We start from the raw sequence: 12117 nt of genomic DNA, 5'->3' as shown, positions 1-12117 counted from the left end.
CCAGAGAACAGATTTATGTTAATTTGCAAAGGAATCAGATGGGAGCTAAGAAAACAGTCTGAACCTATGAAAAATCAGACGTGTTATTTTCACTGTGTTTCGTGAAAGATTTCTCTCTATGAGGCCAAGTAAATTTTCTCATGCTATTAGAGACGTACACCACGGAAACAGACCCTTCGGTCCAACTTGTCCATGCCGACCAGATATCCCAACTCAATCTAGTCCCACCTGCCAGCACCCGGCCCATATCCCTCCAAACCTTTCCTATTCATATACCCATCCAAATGCCTCTTAAATGCAGCAATTGTACTAGCCTCCTCCACCACTTCCTCTGACAGCTCATTCCATACACGTACCATCCTCTGCATGAAATACGTTGCCCCTTAGGTCTCTTTTATGTCTTTACCCTCTCACCCTAAACCTATTCCCTCTAGTTCTGGACTCCCTGACCGCAGGGAAAAGACTTTGCCTATTTATCCTATTCATGCCCCACATGATTTTATAAACCTCTATAAGGTTACCCCTCAGCCTCCTCCAGGGAAAACAGTCCTAGCCTGTTCCACCTCTCCTATAGCTCAAATCCTCCAACCCTGGCAACATCCTTGTAAATCTGTTCTGAACCCTTTCAAGTTTCATCACCTCTTTCTGTTAGGAAGGAGACCAGAATTGCACACAATATTCCAACAGTTATTATTCCAAACTCACCTCATTAACAAGGTACCAGGCTACTATGGCACTCTGTTATTCCGATGCCTGCCTGATTCTGCCACCCAACATAGGCAGACGTACTCCTCACTCTGGAATATCCTGGAATCCCTGCAAAAATGGCACCTTGCTTTGTGGGCAGGGTCCTGGAAGTCCTGGTGGACAAGGTGGTGCAGAAGAGGCCTTGACACCAGACCCTGCCAGCCTGGTCTGAAGTTGACACCCGGGCAGTCTTAGATGACTTGAGGAATGCTTAGAAGTGCAGGACAAATATCAATAACCTTTCCACCCCACCTGGATGGAAACTAGACAGCAAAACAACAGCAGTTCCTGCCATGAAGACAATAGACAATAGACAATAGGTGCAGGAGTAGGCCATTCTGCCCTTCGAGCTTGCACCACCATTCAATATGATCATGGCTGATCATCCTTAATCAGTATCCTGTTCCTGCCTCATCTCCATAACCCTTGATTCCACTATCCTTGAGAGCTCTATCCAACTCTTTCTTAAATGAATCCAGAGACTGGGCCTCCACTGCCCTCTGGGACAGAGCATTCCACACAGCTACCACTCTCTGGGTAAAGAAGTTTCTCCTCATCTCTGCCCTAAATGGTCTATCCCGTATTTTTAAGTTGTGTCCTCTGGTTCAGCACTCATCCATCAGCGGAAACATGTTTCCTGCCTCCACAGTGTCCAATCCTTTAATAATCTTATATGTCTCAATCAGATCCCCTCTCAGTCTTCTAAACTCAAGGGTATACAAGCCCAGTCGCTTCAGTCTTTCAGCGTAAGGTAGTCCCGCCATTCCAGGAATTGACCTCGTAAACCTACGCTGCACTCCCTCAATAGCCAGAATGTCTTTCCTCAAATTTGGAGACCAATACTCCAGGCGTGGTCTCACCAGGGCCCTGTACAGCTGCAGAAGAACCTCTTTGCTTCAATACTCAATCTCTCTTATTATGAAGGCCAGCATGCTATTAGCCTTCTTCACTACCTGCTGTACCTGCATGCTTACCTTCATTGACTGGTGTACAAGAACACCCAGGTCTCTTTGTACTGCCCCTTTACCTAAATTGATTCCATTTAGGTAGTAATCTGCCTTCTTGTTCTTGCCACCAAAGTGGATAACCATACATTTATCCACATTAAACTGCATCTGCCATGCATCTGACCACTCACCTAACTTGTCCAGGTCACCCTGTAATCTCCTAACATCCTCCTCACATTTCACCCTGTCACCCAACTTAGTATCATCAGCAAATTTGCTAATGTTATTACTAATACCATCTTCTATATCATTAATATATATTGTAAAAAGCTGCAGTCCCAGCACTGATCCCTGCGGTACCCCACTGGTCACTGCCTGCCATTCCGAAATGGAGCCGTTTATCACTACTCTTTGTTTCCTGTCAGCCAACCAACTTTCAATCCAAGTTAGTACTTTGCCCCCAATACCATGCTCCCTAATTTTGCTCACTAACCTCCTATGTGGGACTTTATCAAAAGCTTTCTGAAAGTCCAGGTACACTACATCTACTGGATCTCCCTCGTCCATCTTCAGAGTTACATCCTCAAAAAATTCCAGAAGATTAGTCAAGCGTGATTTTCCCTTCATAAATCCATGCTGACTCTGACCTATCCTGTTTCTACTATCCAGATGTGTTGTAATTTCATCCTTTATAATAGACTCCAACATCTTTCCCACCACTGAGGTCAGAATAACTGGTCTATAATTTCCTGCTTTCTCTCTCCCACCTTTCTTAAAAAGTGGTACAACATTAGCCACCCTCCAACCTGCAGGAACTGATCCCGAATCTATCGAACTCTGGAAAATAATGACCAACGCATCCACGATTTCTCGAGCCACCTCCTTCAGTACCCTGGGATATAGACCATCAGGCCCCGGGGACTTATCAACCTTCAGACCTAACAGTCTCTCCAACACCAATTCCTGGCAAATATAAATTTGGTCAGTGTGCTAACCTGATGACTGTAACAATTATAAAATATGAAGGTAACAATTGTATACTAGTACACATGAAGCATGAACTATATCTTCACAACATCATGTACTCACCTCTGGCCTCAACCAAGCACCAGATCTATCACGGTCCCAAAAGGGACAGTTTAAGCAATTATTTAATTTTGTTCAGACTGAATAGATCATTACAGAGCTCCTACTCCCGCAGCTGTTGGTATGAATTTTTAAACCATTTGGGAACTTGTACTTTCCTTGCACACAATCGATAATTTCTGATTGATGAAAATTTAAATGTATGTCATCATTTCTGACAGTGAAAATTTCCTCATGTCTAGGTGGATAAAGTGGTGCAGATGTATGAGACAATGATGACACGACACACAACTATGGTGGTTGGACCCACTGGAGGTGGAAAGACTGTGGTCATTAATACACTTTGCCAGGCTCAAACGAGGTGAGATACTTTCAGCATAATATTCAGTATGGTTCATACAGTTCTGTGTGCAGAGGAGGAGACAGTAAAACAATATCCTGAATATGTACTCGGAGAAATCTGAATCCCAAATTTTTCAGATCTTCAATATTTAACACAGATTACAGGTTTTGAAGTTTTAATGTTGAAAATATTCCATTAAATAGTTTAAAAACAAATTTATTTGTTTCTTTAATTTTGGTTTCCCTTTGTGTTATAGATTATCATTGGTGACAAAACTATATACCCTGAACTCAAAAGCTGTCAGTGTGATTGAGTTGTATGGAATCTTGGATCCTGTCACTCGTGACTGGACTGATGGAATTTTGTCAAACATCTTTAGAGATATTAATAAACCGACTGACAAAAAGGAAAGAAGGTAAAATGTTTCCAAAAGCTTACTAATTCAAGGAGATAAATGAGAAGAGAGTGGATATCTTTTTGTGGCAAAAACAAGACAGCACAAACTACACAATCATACAAAGCAGTAAAGACAAGCCAGGGAACTATAGACCGGTGAGCCTGACCTCGGTGGTGGGCAATTTGTTGGAGGGAATCCTGAGGAACAGGATGTATATGTATTTGGAAAGGCAAGGACTGATTAGGGATAGTCAACATGGCTTTGTGTGTGGGAGATCATGTCTCACAAACTTGATTGAGTTTTTTGATGAAGTAACAAAGAAGATTGATGAGGGCAGAGCAGTAGATGTGATCTATATGGACTTCAGTAAGGCGTACGACAAGGTTCCCCATGGGCGACTGATTAGCAAGTTTATATCTCACTGAATACAGGGAGAACTAGCCATTTGTATACAGAACTGGCTCAAAGGTAGAAGACAGAGGGTGGTGGTGGAGGCTTGTATTTCAGACTGGAGGCCAGTGACCAATGGGGTGCCACAAGGATCAGTGCTGGGCCCTCTACTTTTTGTCATTTACATAATGATTTGGATGCGAGCATAAGAGGTACAGTTAGTAAGTTTGCAGATAACAGCAAAATTGGAGGTGTAGTGGACAGCAAAGAGGGTTACCTCAGATTACAACAGTTTCTGGACCAGATGGGCCAATGGGCTGAGGAGTGGCAGATGGAGTTTAATTCAGAAAAATGCGAGGTGCTGCATTTTGAGAAAGCAAATCTTAGCAGGACTTATACACTTAATAGTAAGGTCCTAGGAAGTGTTGCTGAACAAAGAGACCTTGAAGTGCAGGTTCATGTATCCTTGAAAGTGGAGTCGCAGGTAGACAGGGTAGTGAAGACGGCTTTTGGTATGCTTTCCTTTATTGGTCAGAGTATTGAGTGCAGGAGTTGGGAGGTCATGTTGTGGTTGTACAGGACATTGGTTAGGCCACTGTTGGAATATTGCATGCAATTCTGGTCTCCTTCCTATCGGAAAGATGTTGTGAAACTTGAAAGGGTTCAGAAAAGATTTACAAGGATGTTGCCAGGGTTGAAGGATCTGAGCTACAGGGAGCGGCTGAACAGGCTGGGGCTGTTTTCCCTGGAGCGTCAGAGGCTGAGGGTGACTTTATAGAAGTTTGCAAAATTATGAGGGGCATGGATAGGATAAATAGACAAAGTCTTTTCCTTGGGGTGGGGGAGTCCAGAATGAGAGGGCATAGGTTTAGAGTGAGAGGGGAAAGATATAAAAGAGACCTAAGGGGCAACGTTTTTCATGCAGAGGATGGTACGTGTATGGAATGAGCTGCCAGAGGATATGGTGGAGGCTGGTACAATTGCAATATTTAAGAGGCATTTGGAAGGGTATATGAATAGGAACGGTTTGGAGGGATATGGGCCGTGTGCTGGCAGGTGGGACTAGATTGGGTTGGGATATCTGGTCAGCATGGACGGGTTGGACCGAAGGGTCTGTTTCCACGCTGTACATCTCTATGACTCTATGACTCTTAAGAGTAGCATGAAGTGCGTAAGAAGTGCAAAACACGCTAATTACAGTGTAATAAAAGAATGATAATTAATAGACATTGTTCTAGCAGCAATTCAAAATCATGTAAAGAATTTCAGATGGAAAAGAGTCTGATCATACTGTGTTAAGAAGCCTGATGGCCAGGGGGAAGAAACTATTGCACAGTCTGGTCATGGAAGACTGAATGCACTGGTATCTTCTTCCAGTTGGCAGAAGAGAGAAGAGTTTGAGTGAGGGTTGCGTGGGGTCATCCACAATGCTGTTAGCCTTTCGGATGCAGTGTGTGGTGTAAATGTCAGTAATGGAGGGAAGAGAGACCCTGATGATCTTCTCAGCTGTCTAGGGATATGCAGATTAGGTGGGTTAGCCGTTGTAAATGTGGGGGTAAGGTGGGTCCAGGTGGAATTCTCTTCACAGGCTTGGTAAAGAAGCAATGGGCTGAATGACCTCTTTCTGCACTGTAGATTCAAAATACAGCACCTCATGTTTCTCTGCATTGAGCCCCATCTAACACCTTTCTGCTCACTTCACTAACTTGTCAATATCTTTTTGGAGTTCCACACAATCCTCATCATAATTTTCAAATCATCCAAGTTACGTCTCATCTGTAATGACAATTTGAAATTGTCCCTTGCCTGCCTGCCTAGATCCATATCATTAGTATATTTCAGGAAACGTAAGGGTACCATTGCTGACACCTAGGGCTCTCCACAACAAAACTTGCTCCAGCCAGGAAAAATATTCATTTACTATTACTCTGTCTTCAATTTTGCATCAGCAAATTAGTTAAATTTCCCTTTAGAAATCCATGCTGACTCTTTCAGATCAACCCATTTTATCCTGTGTGACGACTCATTCTATCCAAATAATTGTTTCTAGAATTTTCCCTACCTCTGATGTTAAACTGACTGGTCTGTAAATGTGGGCTTATCTTTTCAAATTTCATGAACAAATCCTTAACATTTACAATTCTCCAGTCCTCCAGCACCTTCCCCAATTCTAGGGAAGACTAAAAGATTATGACTGTCACTTCCTTCAAAATCTTCAGATGCATCTCATCCAGTCCTGATGTCTTGTCAAATTTAAGTACTAACAATCTGTCCAACACTTCTTCCTTATCAAATTGAAACCTCTCAAGTGACAGAGTTTCTTCCTGTGTCACCATGGCCTGGATAGCACATGTCTTAGTAAAGACAGATGCAAAGTGTAAATTTAACACTTCAGCCATTGCCGCTCCCTTTTTTGGTCTGTAGTTGGTCCTACTTCTCCTTTTACCACTCTTTTACTATCAATAGCTGGACAAGACTTTGGAATGTCCTTTGATGTTGAATACTGGATTAGTGGTGCTGGAAGAGCAGAGCAGTTCAGGCAGCATCCAAGGAGCAGCGAAATTGACGTTTCGGGCAAAAGCCCTTCATCAGGAATAAAGGCAGTGAGCCTGAAGCGTGGAGAGATAAGCTAGGTGGGGAGAGAGTAGCATAGAATACAATGGGTGAGTGGGGGAGGAGATGAAGGTGATAGGTCAAGGAGGAGAGGGTGGAGTGGATAGGTCGAAAAGGAGATAGGCAGGTCGGACAAGTCCGGACAAGTCAAGGAGACAGTGCTGAGCTGGAAGTTTGAAACTAGGATGAGGTGGGGGAAGGGGAAATGGGGAAGCTGTTGAAGTCCACATTGATGCCCTGGGGTTGAAGTGTTCCGAGGCGGAAGATGAGGCGTTCTTCCTCCAGGCGTCTGGTGGTGAGGGAGCAGCAGTGAAGGAGGCCCAGGACCTCCATGTCCTCGGCAGAGTGGGAGGGGGAGTTGAAATGTTGGGCCACGGGGCGGTTTGGTTGATTGGTGCGGGTGTCTCGGAGATGTTCCCTAAAGCGCTCTGCTAGGAGGCGCCCAGTCTCCCCAATGTAGAGGAGGCCACATCGGGAGCAACGGATACAATAAATGATATTAGTGGATGTGCAGGTAAAACTTTGATGGATGTGGAAGGCTCCTTTAGGGCCTTGGATAGAGGTGAGGGAGGAGGTGTGGGCACAGGTTTTACAGTTCCTGCGGTGGCAGGGGAAAGTGCCAGGATGGGAGGGTGGGTCGTAGGGGGGTGTGGACCTGACCAGGTAGTCACGGAGGGAATGGTCTTTGCGGAAGGCGGAAAGGGGTGGGGAGGGAAATATATCCCTGGTGGTGGGGTCTTTTTGGAGGTGGTGGAAATGTCGGTGGATGATTTGGTTTATGCGAAGGTTTGTAGGGTGGAAGGTGAGCACCAGGGCGTTCTGTCCTTGTTACGGTTGGAGGGGTGGGGTCTGAGGGCGGAGGTGCGGGATGTGGACGAGATGCGTTGGAGGGCATCTTTGACCACATGGGAAGGGAAATTGCGGTCTCTAAAGAAGGAGGCCATCTGGTGTGTTCTGTGGTGGAACTGGTCCTCCTGGGAGCAGATACAGCGGAGGCAGAGAAATTGGGAATACGGGATGGCATTTTTGCAAGAGGTAGGGTGGGAAGGGGTGTAATCCAGGTAGCTGTGGGAGTCGGTGGGTTTGTAAAAAATGTCAGTGTCAAGTCGGTCGTCACTAATGGAGATGGAGAGGTCCAGGAAGGGGAGCGAGGTGTCAGAGATGGTCCAGGTAAATTTAAGGTCAGGGTGGAATGTGTTGGTGAAGTTGATGAATTGCTCAACCTCTTCGCGGGAGCACGAGGTGGCGCCAATGCAGTCATCAATGTAGTGGAGGAAGAGGTGGGGAGTGGTGCCAGTGTAATTACGGAAGATCAACTGTTCTACATAGCCAACAAAGAGACAGGCATAGCTGGGGCCCATACGTGTGCCCATGGGAATTTTCTTAATTATCTTAGTTACTTTAGAGTCATAGCACAGTCATAGCATGTACAGCATGGAAACAGACCCTTCAATCCAACTCATCCATTACGACCAGTTATGTTAACCTAATCTAGTTCCATTTGCCAGCACTTGGCCTATATCCCTCTAGATACTTGCTATTCATATTCTCATCCAAATGCCTTTTAAATGTTGCAATTGTACCAGCCTTCACCACTTCCTCTGGTAGCTCATTCCATACATGCATCACCTTCTACCTGAAAAAGTAGCCCCTTAAGTCCCTTGTATATCTTTCCCCTCTCACCCTGAACCTATTCCATCTAGTTCTGGACTCTCCCACCCCAGGGAAAAGACCTGGTCTATTTATCGTAATTATGCCCCTCATGATTCTATAAACCTCTATAAAGTCACCCTTCAGCCTCTGACGCTCCAGGGAAACAGCCTCAGCCTATTCAGCCTCTCCCTATAGCTCAAACATCCTGGCAACATCCTTGTAAATCTTTCCTGAACCATTTCAAGTTTCACAACATCCTTCTGACAGGAAGGAGACCAGAATTGCACAGAATATTCCAAAGGTGGCCGAACCAACGCCCTGTACAGCTGCAACATGACCTCCCAACTCCTATTCACAATGCTCTGCTCCTCCCCCCCCAAACCACATTATCCCAAACCTCCAACTTGGCACTGCCCTCCGGACCCGTCCATCACAGCCCCCTCTGACCTATCTATCACCTTCTCCCTCACCTTCATCCACTGTTGCTTTCCCAGCTACCTCCCTCCAACCGCACCCAGTTCCCATTTATCTCTTAGCCCTGACCCCCAACCCTCATTCCTGATGAAGGGCCCTCTTCTCTCCTTAGTTACGCGTTTGACCTTATGATACTTGTAAATTCCCTTTGGATTCTCCTTAACTCTATTTGCCATAGCTATTTCATGTCCCCCTTTTCCCTCATTTCCTTCTGAAGTATACTCCTACTGCTTCTATACCATTCTAAGGATTCACTGGATTTTTCCTTTCTATACCTGACATTCCTGATGAAGGGCTGTTGCCCGAAACATCGATTCTCCTGCTCGTTGGATGCTGCCTGACCTGCTGTGCTTTTCCAGCACCACACTCTTGACTGATCTCCAGCATCTGCAGTCCTAACTTTCTCCTAGTTGATTTTATAACTGACACATGCTTCCTTCTTTTTCTTAACCAAACCCTCAATTTCTCTAGTCATCGAGCATTCCCGACAGCTACAAGCCTTTCCTTTCACCCTAACAGAAGTATACTGTCTCTGGACTCTCGTTATCTCATTTTTGAAGGCTTCCCATTTTTCAACCGTCCCTTGACCTGCGAACATCTGCCCTCAATCAGCTTTTGAAAGTTCTTGCCTAATCCTATCAAAATTTGTCTTCCTCCAATTTAGAACTTCAACTGATGGAACTGGAATAGATAGAGTTTGAGGAAGCCGATGTGTTGAAATTTTGACAAACATTAAGATTGACAAGTTGCCAGGGCCAGACCAGATTTGTCTTCGGCTGCTTTGGGAAGTGAGAAATGTGATTGCTTCGCCGCTTGCAAAGATCTTTGCATCCTCGCTCTCCACCAGAGTCGTACCGGAGGACTGGAGGGAGGCAAATGTAATTCCTCTCTTCAAGAAAGGAAATAGGGAAATCCCCGGCAATTACAGACCAGTCAGTCTCATGTCTGTCATCTGCAAGACATTAGAATGGATTCTGAGGGAGAGGATTTATGACCATCTGGAAGAGCATGGCTTGATTAAAGGCAGTCAGCACGGCTTTGTGAGGGGCAGGTCATGCCTCACAAATCTTATTGAGTTCTTTGAGGATGTTACTAGACACGTTGATGAGGGTCGAGTGGTGGATGTTATGTATATAGACTTCAGTAAGGCATTTGATAAGGTTCCCCATGGTAGGCTCGTTAGAAGGTCAGGAGGAATGGGATACAGAGAAATTTAGCTGTCTGGATACAGAATTGGCTGGTCGACAGAAGACTGCGAGTGGTAGTGGAAGAAAAATATTCTGCCTGGAAGTCAGTGGTGAGTGGTGTTCCACAGGGCTCTGTCCTTGGGCCTCTACTGTTTGTAATTTTTATTAATGACTTGGATGAGGTGATTGAAGGATGGGTTAGTAAGTTTGCAGACGACACAAAGGTTGGAGGTGTCGGTGACAGTATAGAGGACTGTTGTAGGCTGCAACGTGACTGACAGGATGCAGAGATGGGCTGAGAGGTGGTTGATGGAGTTCAACCTGGATAAATGCGAGGTGATGCATTTTGGAAGGTCGAACGTGAAAGTTGAGTACAGGATTAAAGACAGGATTCTTGGCAGTGTGGATGAACAGAGGGATCTTGGTGTGCAGGTACATAGATCCCTTAAAATTGCCACCCAAGTGGACAGGGTTGTTAAGAAAGCATATGGTGTTTTGGCTTTCATTAACAGGGGGATTGAGTTTAAGAGCCGTGAGATCTTGTTGCAGCTCTATAAAACTTTGGTTAGACCACACTTGGAATACTGTGTCCAGTTCTGGTCGCCCTATTATAGGAAAGATGTGGATGCTTTGGAGAGGGTTCAGAGGAGGTTTACCAGGATGCTGCCTGGAATAGAGGGCTTATCTTACGAAGAGAGGTTGACTGAGTTTTTCATTGGAAAAAAGAAGGAAGGGAGGGGACCTAATTGAGGTGTACAAGATAATGAGAGGCATAGACAGAGTTTTTCCCAGGGCAGAAATTGTTAAACGAGGGGTCATAGATTTAAGCTGTTTTGCGGAAAGTATAGAGGGGATGTTAGAGGCGAGTTCTTTACGCAGAGAGTTGTGAGAGCATGGAATGCGTTGCCAGCAGCAGTTGTGGAAGCGAGGTCATTGGGGATATTCCACAGCATACTTGTTTGAAATGGGGAGAGCCACAGAAGACTCTTGCACTATCTGCCTACGTCTCTTACCTTTCCTGGAATTAACCCATCTATCCGACTATCTACGGCTTTTCTCCCTTCCTATAACTGCCATCCATCACATCCCCTGGTCCTTGTACCTCTAACTGTCGCTCCAACCAATGCATGCGATCTGATATGATTTGCAACCAAACACACTTACTGCAGACATTATCATCAGTAATGCTGGACATGCATATGGTGAGAGAAATTTGAGAGTTCATACATTAGGTTTACCTTACATGAGGATCAATGGTCGGCACAACATCATGGGTTGAAGGGCCTGTTCTGTGCTGTACTGTTCTATGTTCTAACTTTTAGATCTGTCTATCCTGTTCCATCACTATTCTAAAACTAATAGAATTATGGTCGTTGACCCCAAAGTGCTCCCCCATTGACACCTCGGTTACTTGCCCTGCCTTATTTCCCAAGAGTAGGTCAAATTTTGCATCTTCTGTAGTTGGAACCTCAACATACTGAATCAGAAAATTGTCTTGTACACACTTAAGAAATTCCTCTCCATCTAAACCTTTAAAACTATGGCAGTCCCAGTCAATGTTTGGAAAGTTAAAATCCCCTACCATAACCACCCTATTATTCTTACAAATAATTGAGATCTCCTTACAAATTTGTTTCTCAATTTCCTGCTGACTATTAGAGGGTCGATAATAAATCCCAATAAGGTGATCATCCCTTTCTTATTTCTTAATTCCACCCAAATAACTTCCCTGGATATATACCCAGAATATCTTGCCTAAGTACAGCAGTAATACTATCCCTTATCAAAAACGGCACTCCCTCTCCTCTCTTGCCCTCCTTTCTATCCTGCCTATAACATTTGTATCTTGCAACATTAAGTTGCCAGTCCTGTCCATCCCTGAGCCATGTCTCTGTAAGTGCTATGATATCCCAGTCACATGTTCATTACCAAACCCTGCGTTCATCTGCCTTCCCTGTTAGGCCTCTTGCATTGAAATAAATGCAGTTTAATTTATCAGTCCTATCTTGTTCTCTGCTTTGTTCCTGACTGTTTGACTCGCACCCTTTCCGAGTCTCAGATTATACCAGTCTCAGATTGATCTTTTTCCCCACTATTTCCCTGGCACCACCAACTCCCCCTCCCCACCAACCCCAATCCCCACCACCTTTCTAGTTTTAAATTCTCCCAAGCAGGTCTAGCAAATCTCTCTGCCAGTGTACTAGTCCCCTTCCAATTTAGCTGCAATCTATCCTTCTTGTCCAGGTCTCTTGTACCCCAGAAGAAATTCCAAAGATCCAA

General features: G+C 44.8%; 1 protein-coding gene across 1 annotated transcript in view; it reads left to right on the top strand.

Moving 5' to 3' along the window:
• The window catches only part of dnah10 (dynein axonemal heavy chain 10), a 320465-nt gene that overhangs the window by 158600 nt on the left and 149748 nt on the right, over positions 1-12117 (top strand). The window contains exons 39-40 of the mRNA XM_072587595.1: positions 3023-3141; positions 3380-3538. Of these exons, the coding sequence (XP_072443696.1) occupies positions 3023-3141; positions 3380-3538 (278 nt within the window). The remainder of the gene's footprint in view (positions 1-3022; positions 3142-3379; positions 3539-12117) is intronic.

The sequence above is a fragment of the Chiloscyllium punctatum genome, chromosome 17 (assembly GCF_047496795.1).
Source record: "Chiloscyllium punctatum isolate Juve2018m chromosome 17, sChiPun1.3, whole genome shotgun sequence".
Classification (NCBI taxonomy): Eukaryota; Metazoa; Chordata; class Chondrichthyes; order Orectolobiformes; family Hemiscylliidae; genus Chiloscyllium; species Chiloscyllium punctatum.
This window is presented reverse-complemented; position numbering and strand designations above follow the sequence as displayed.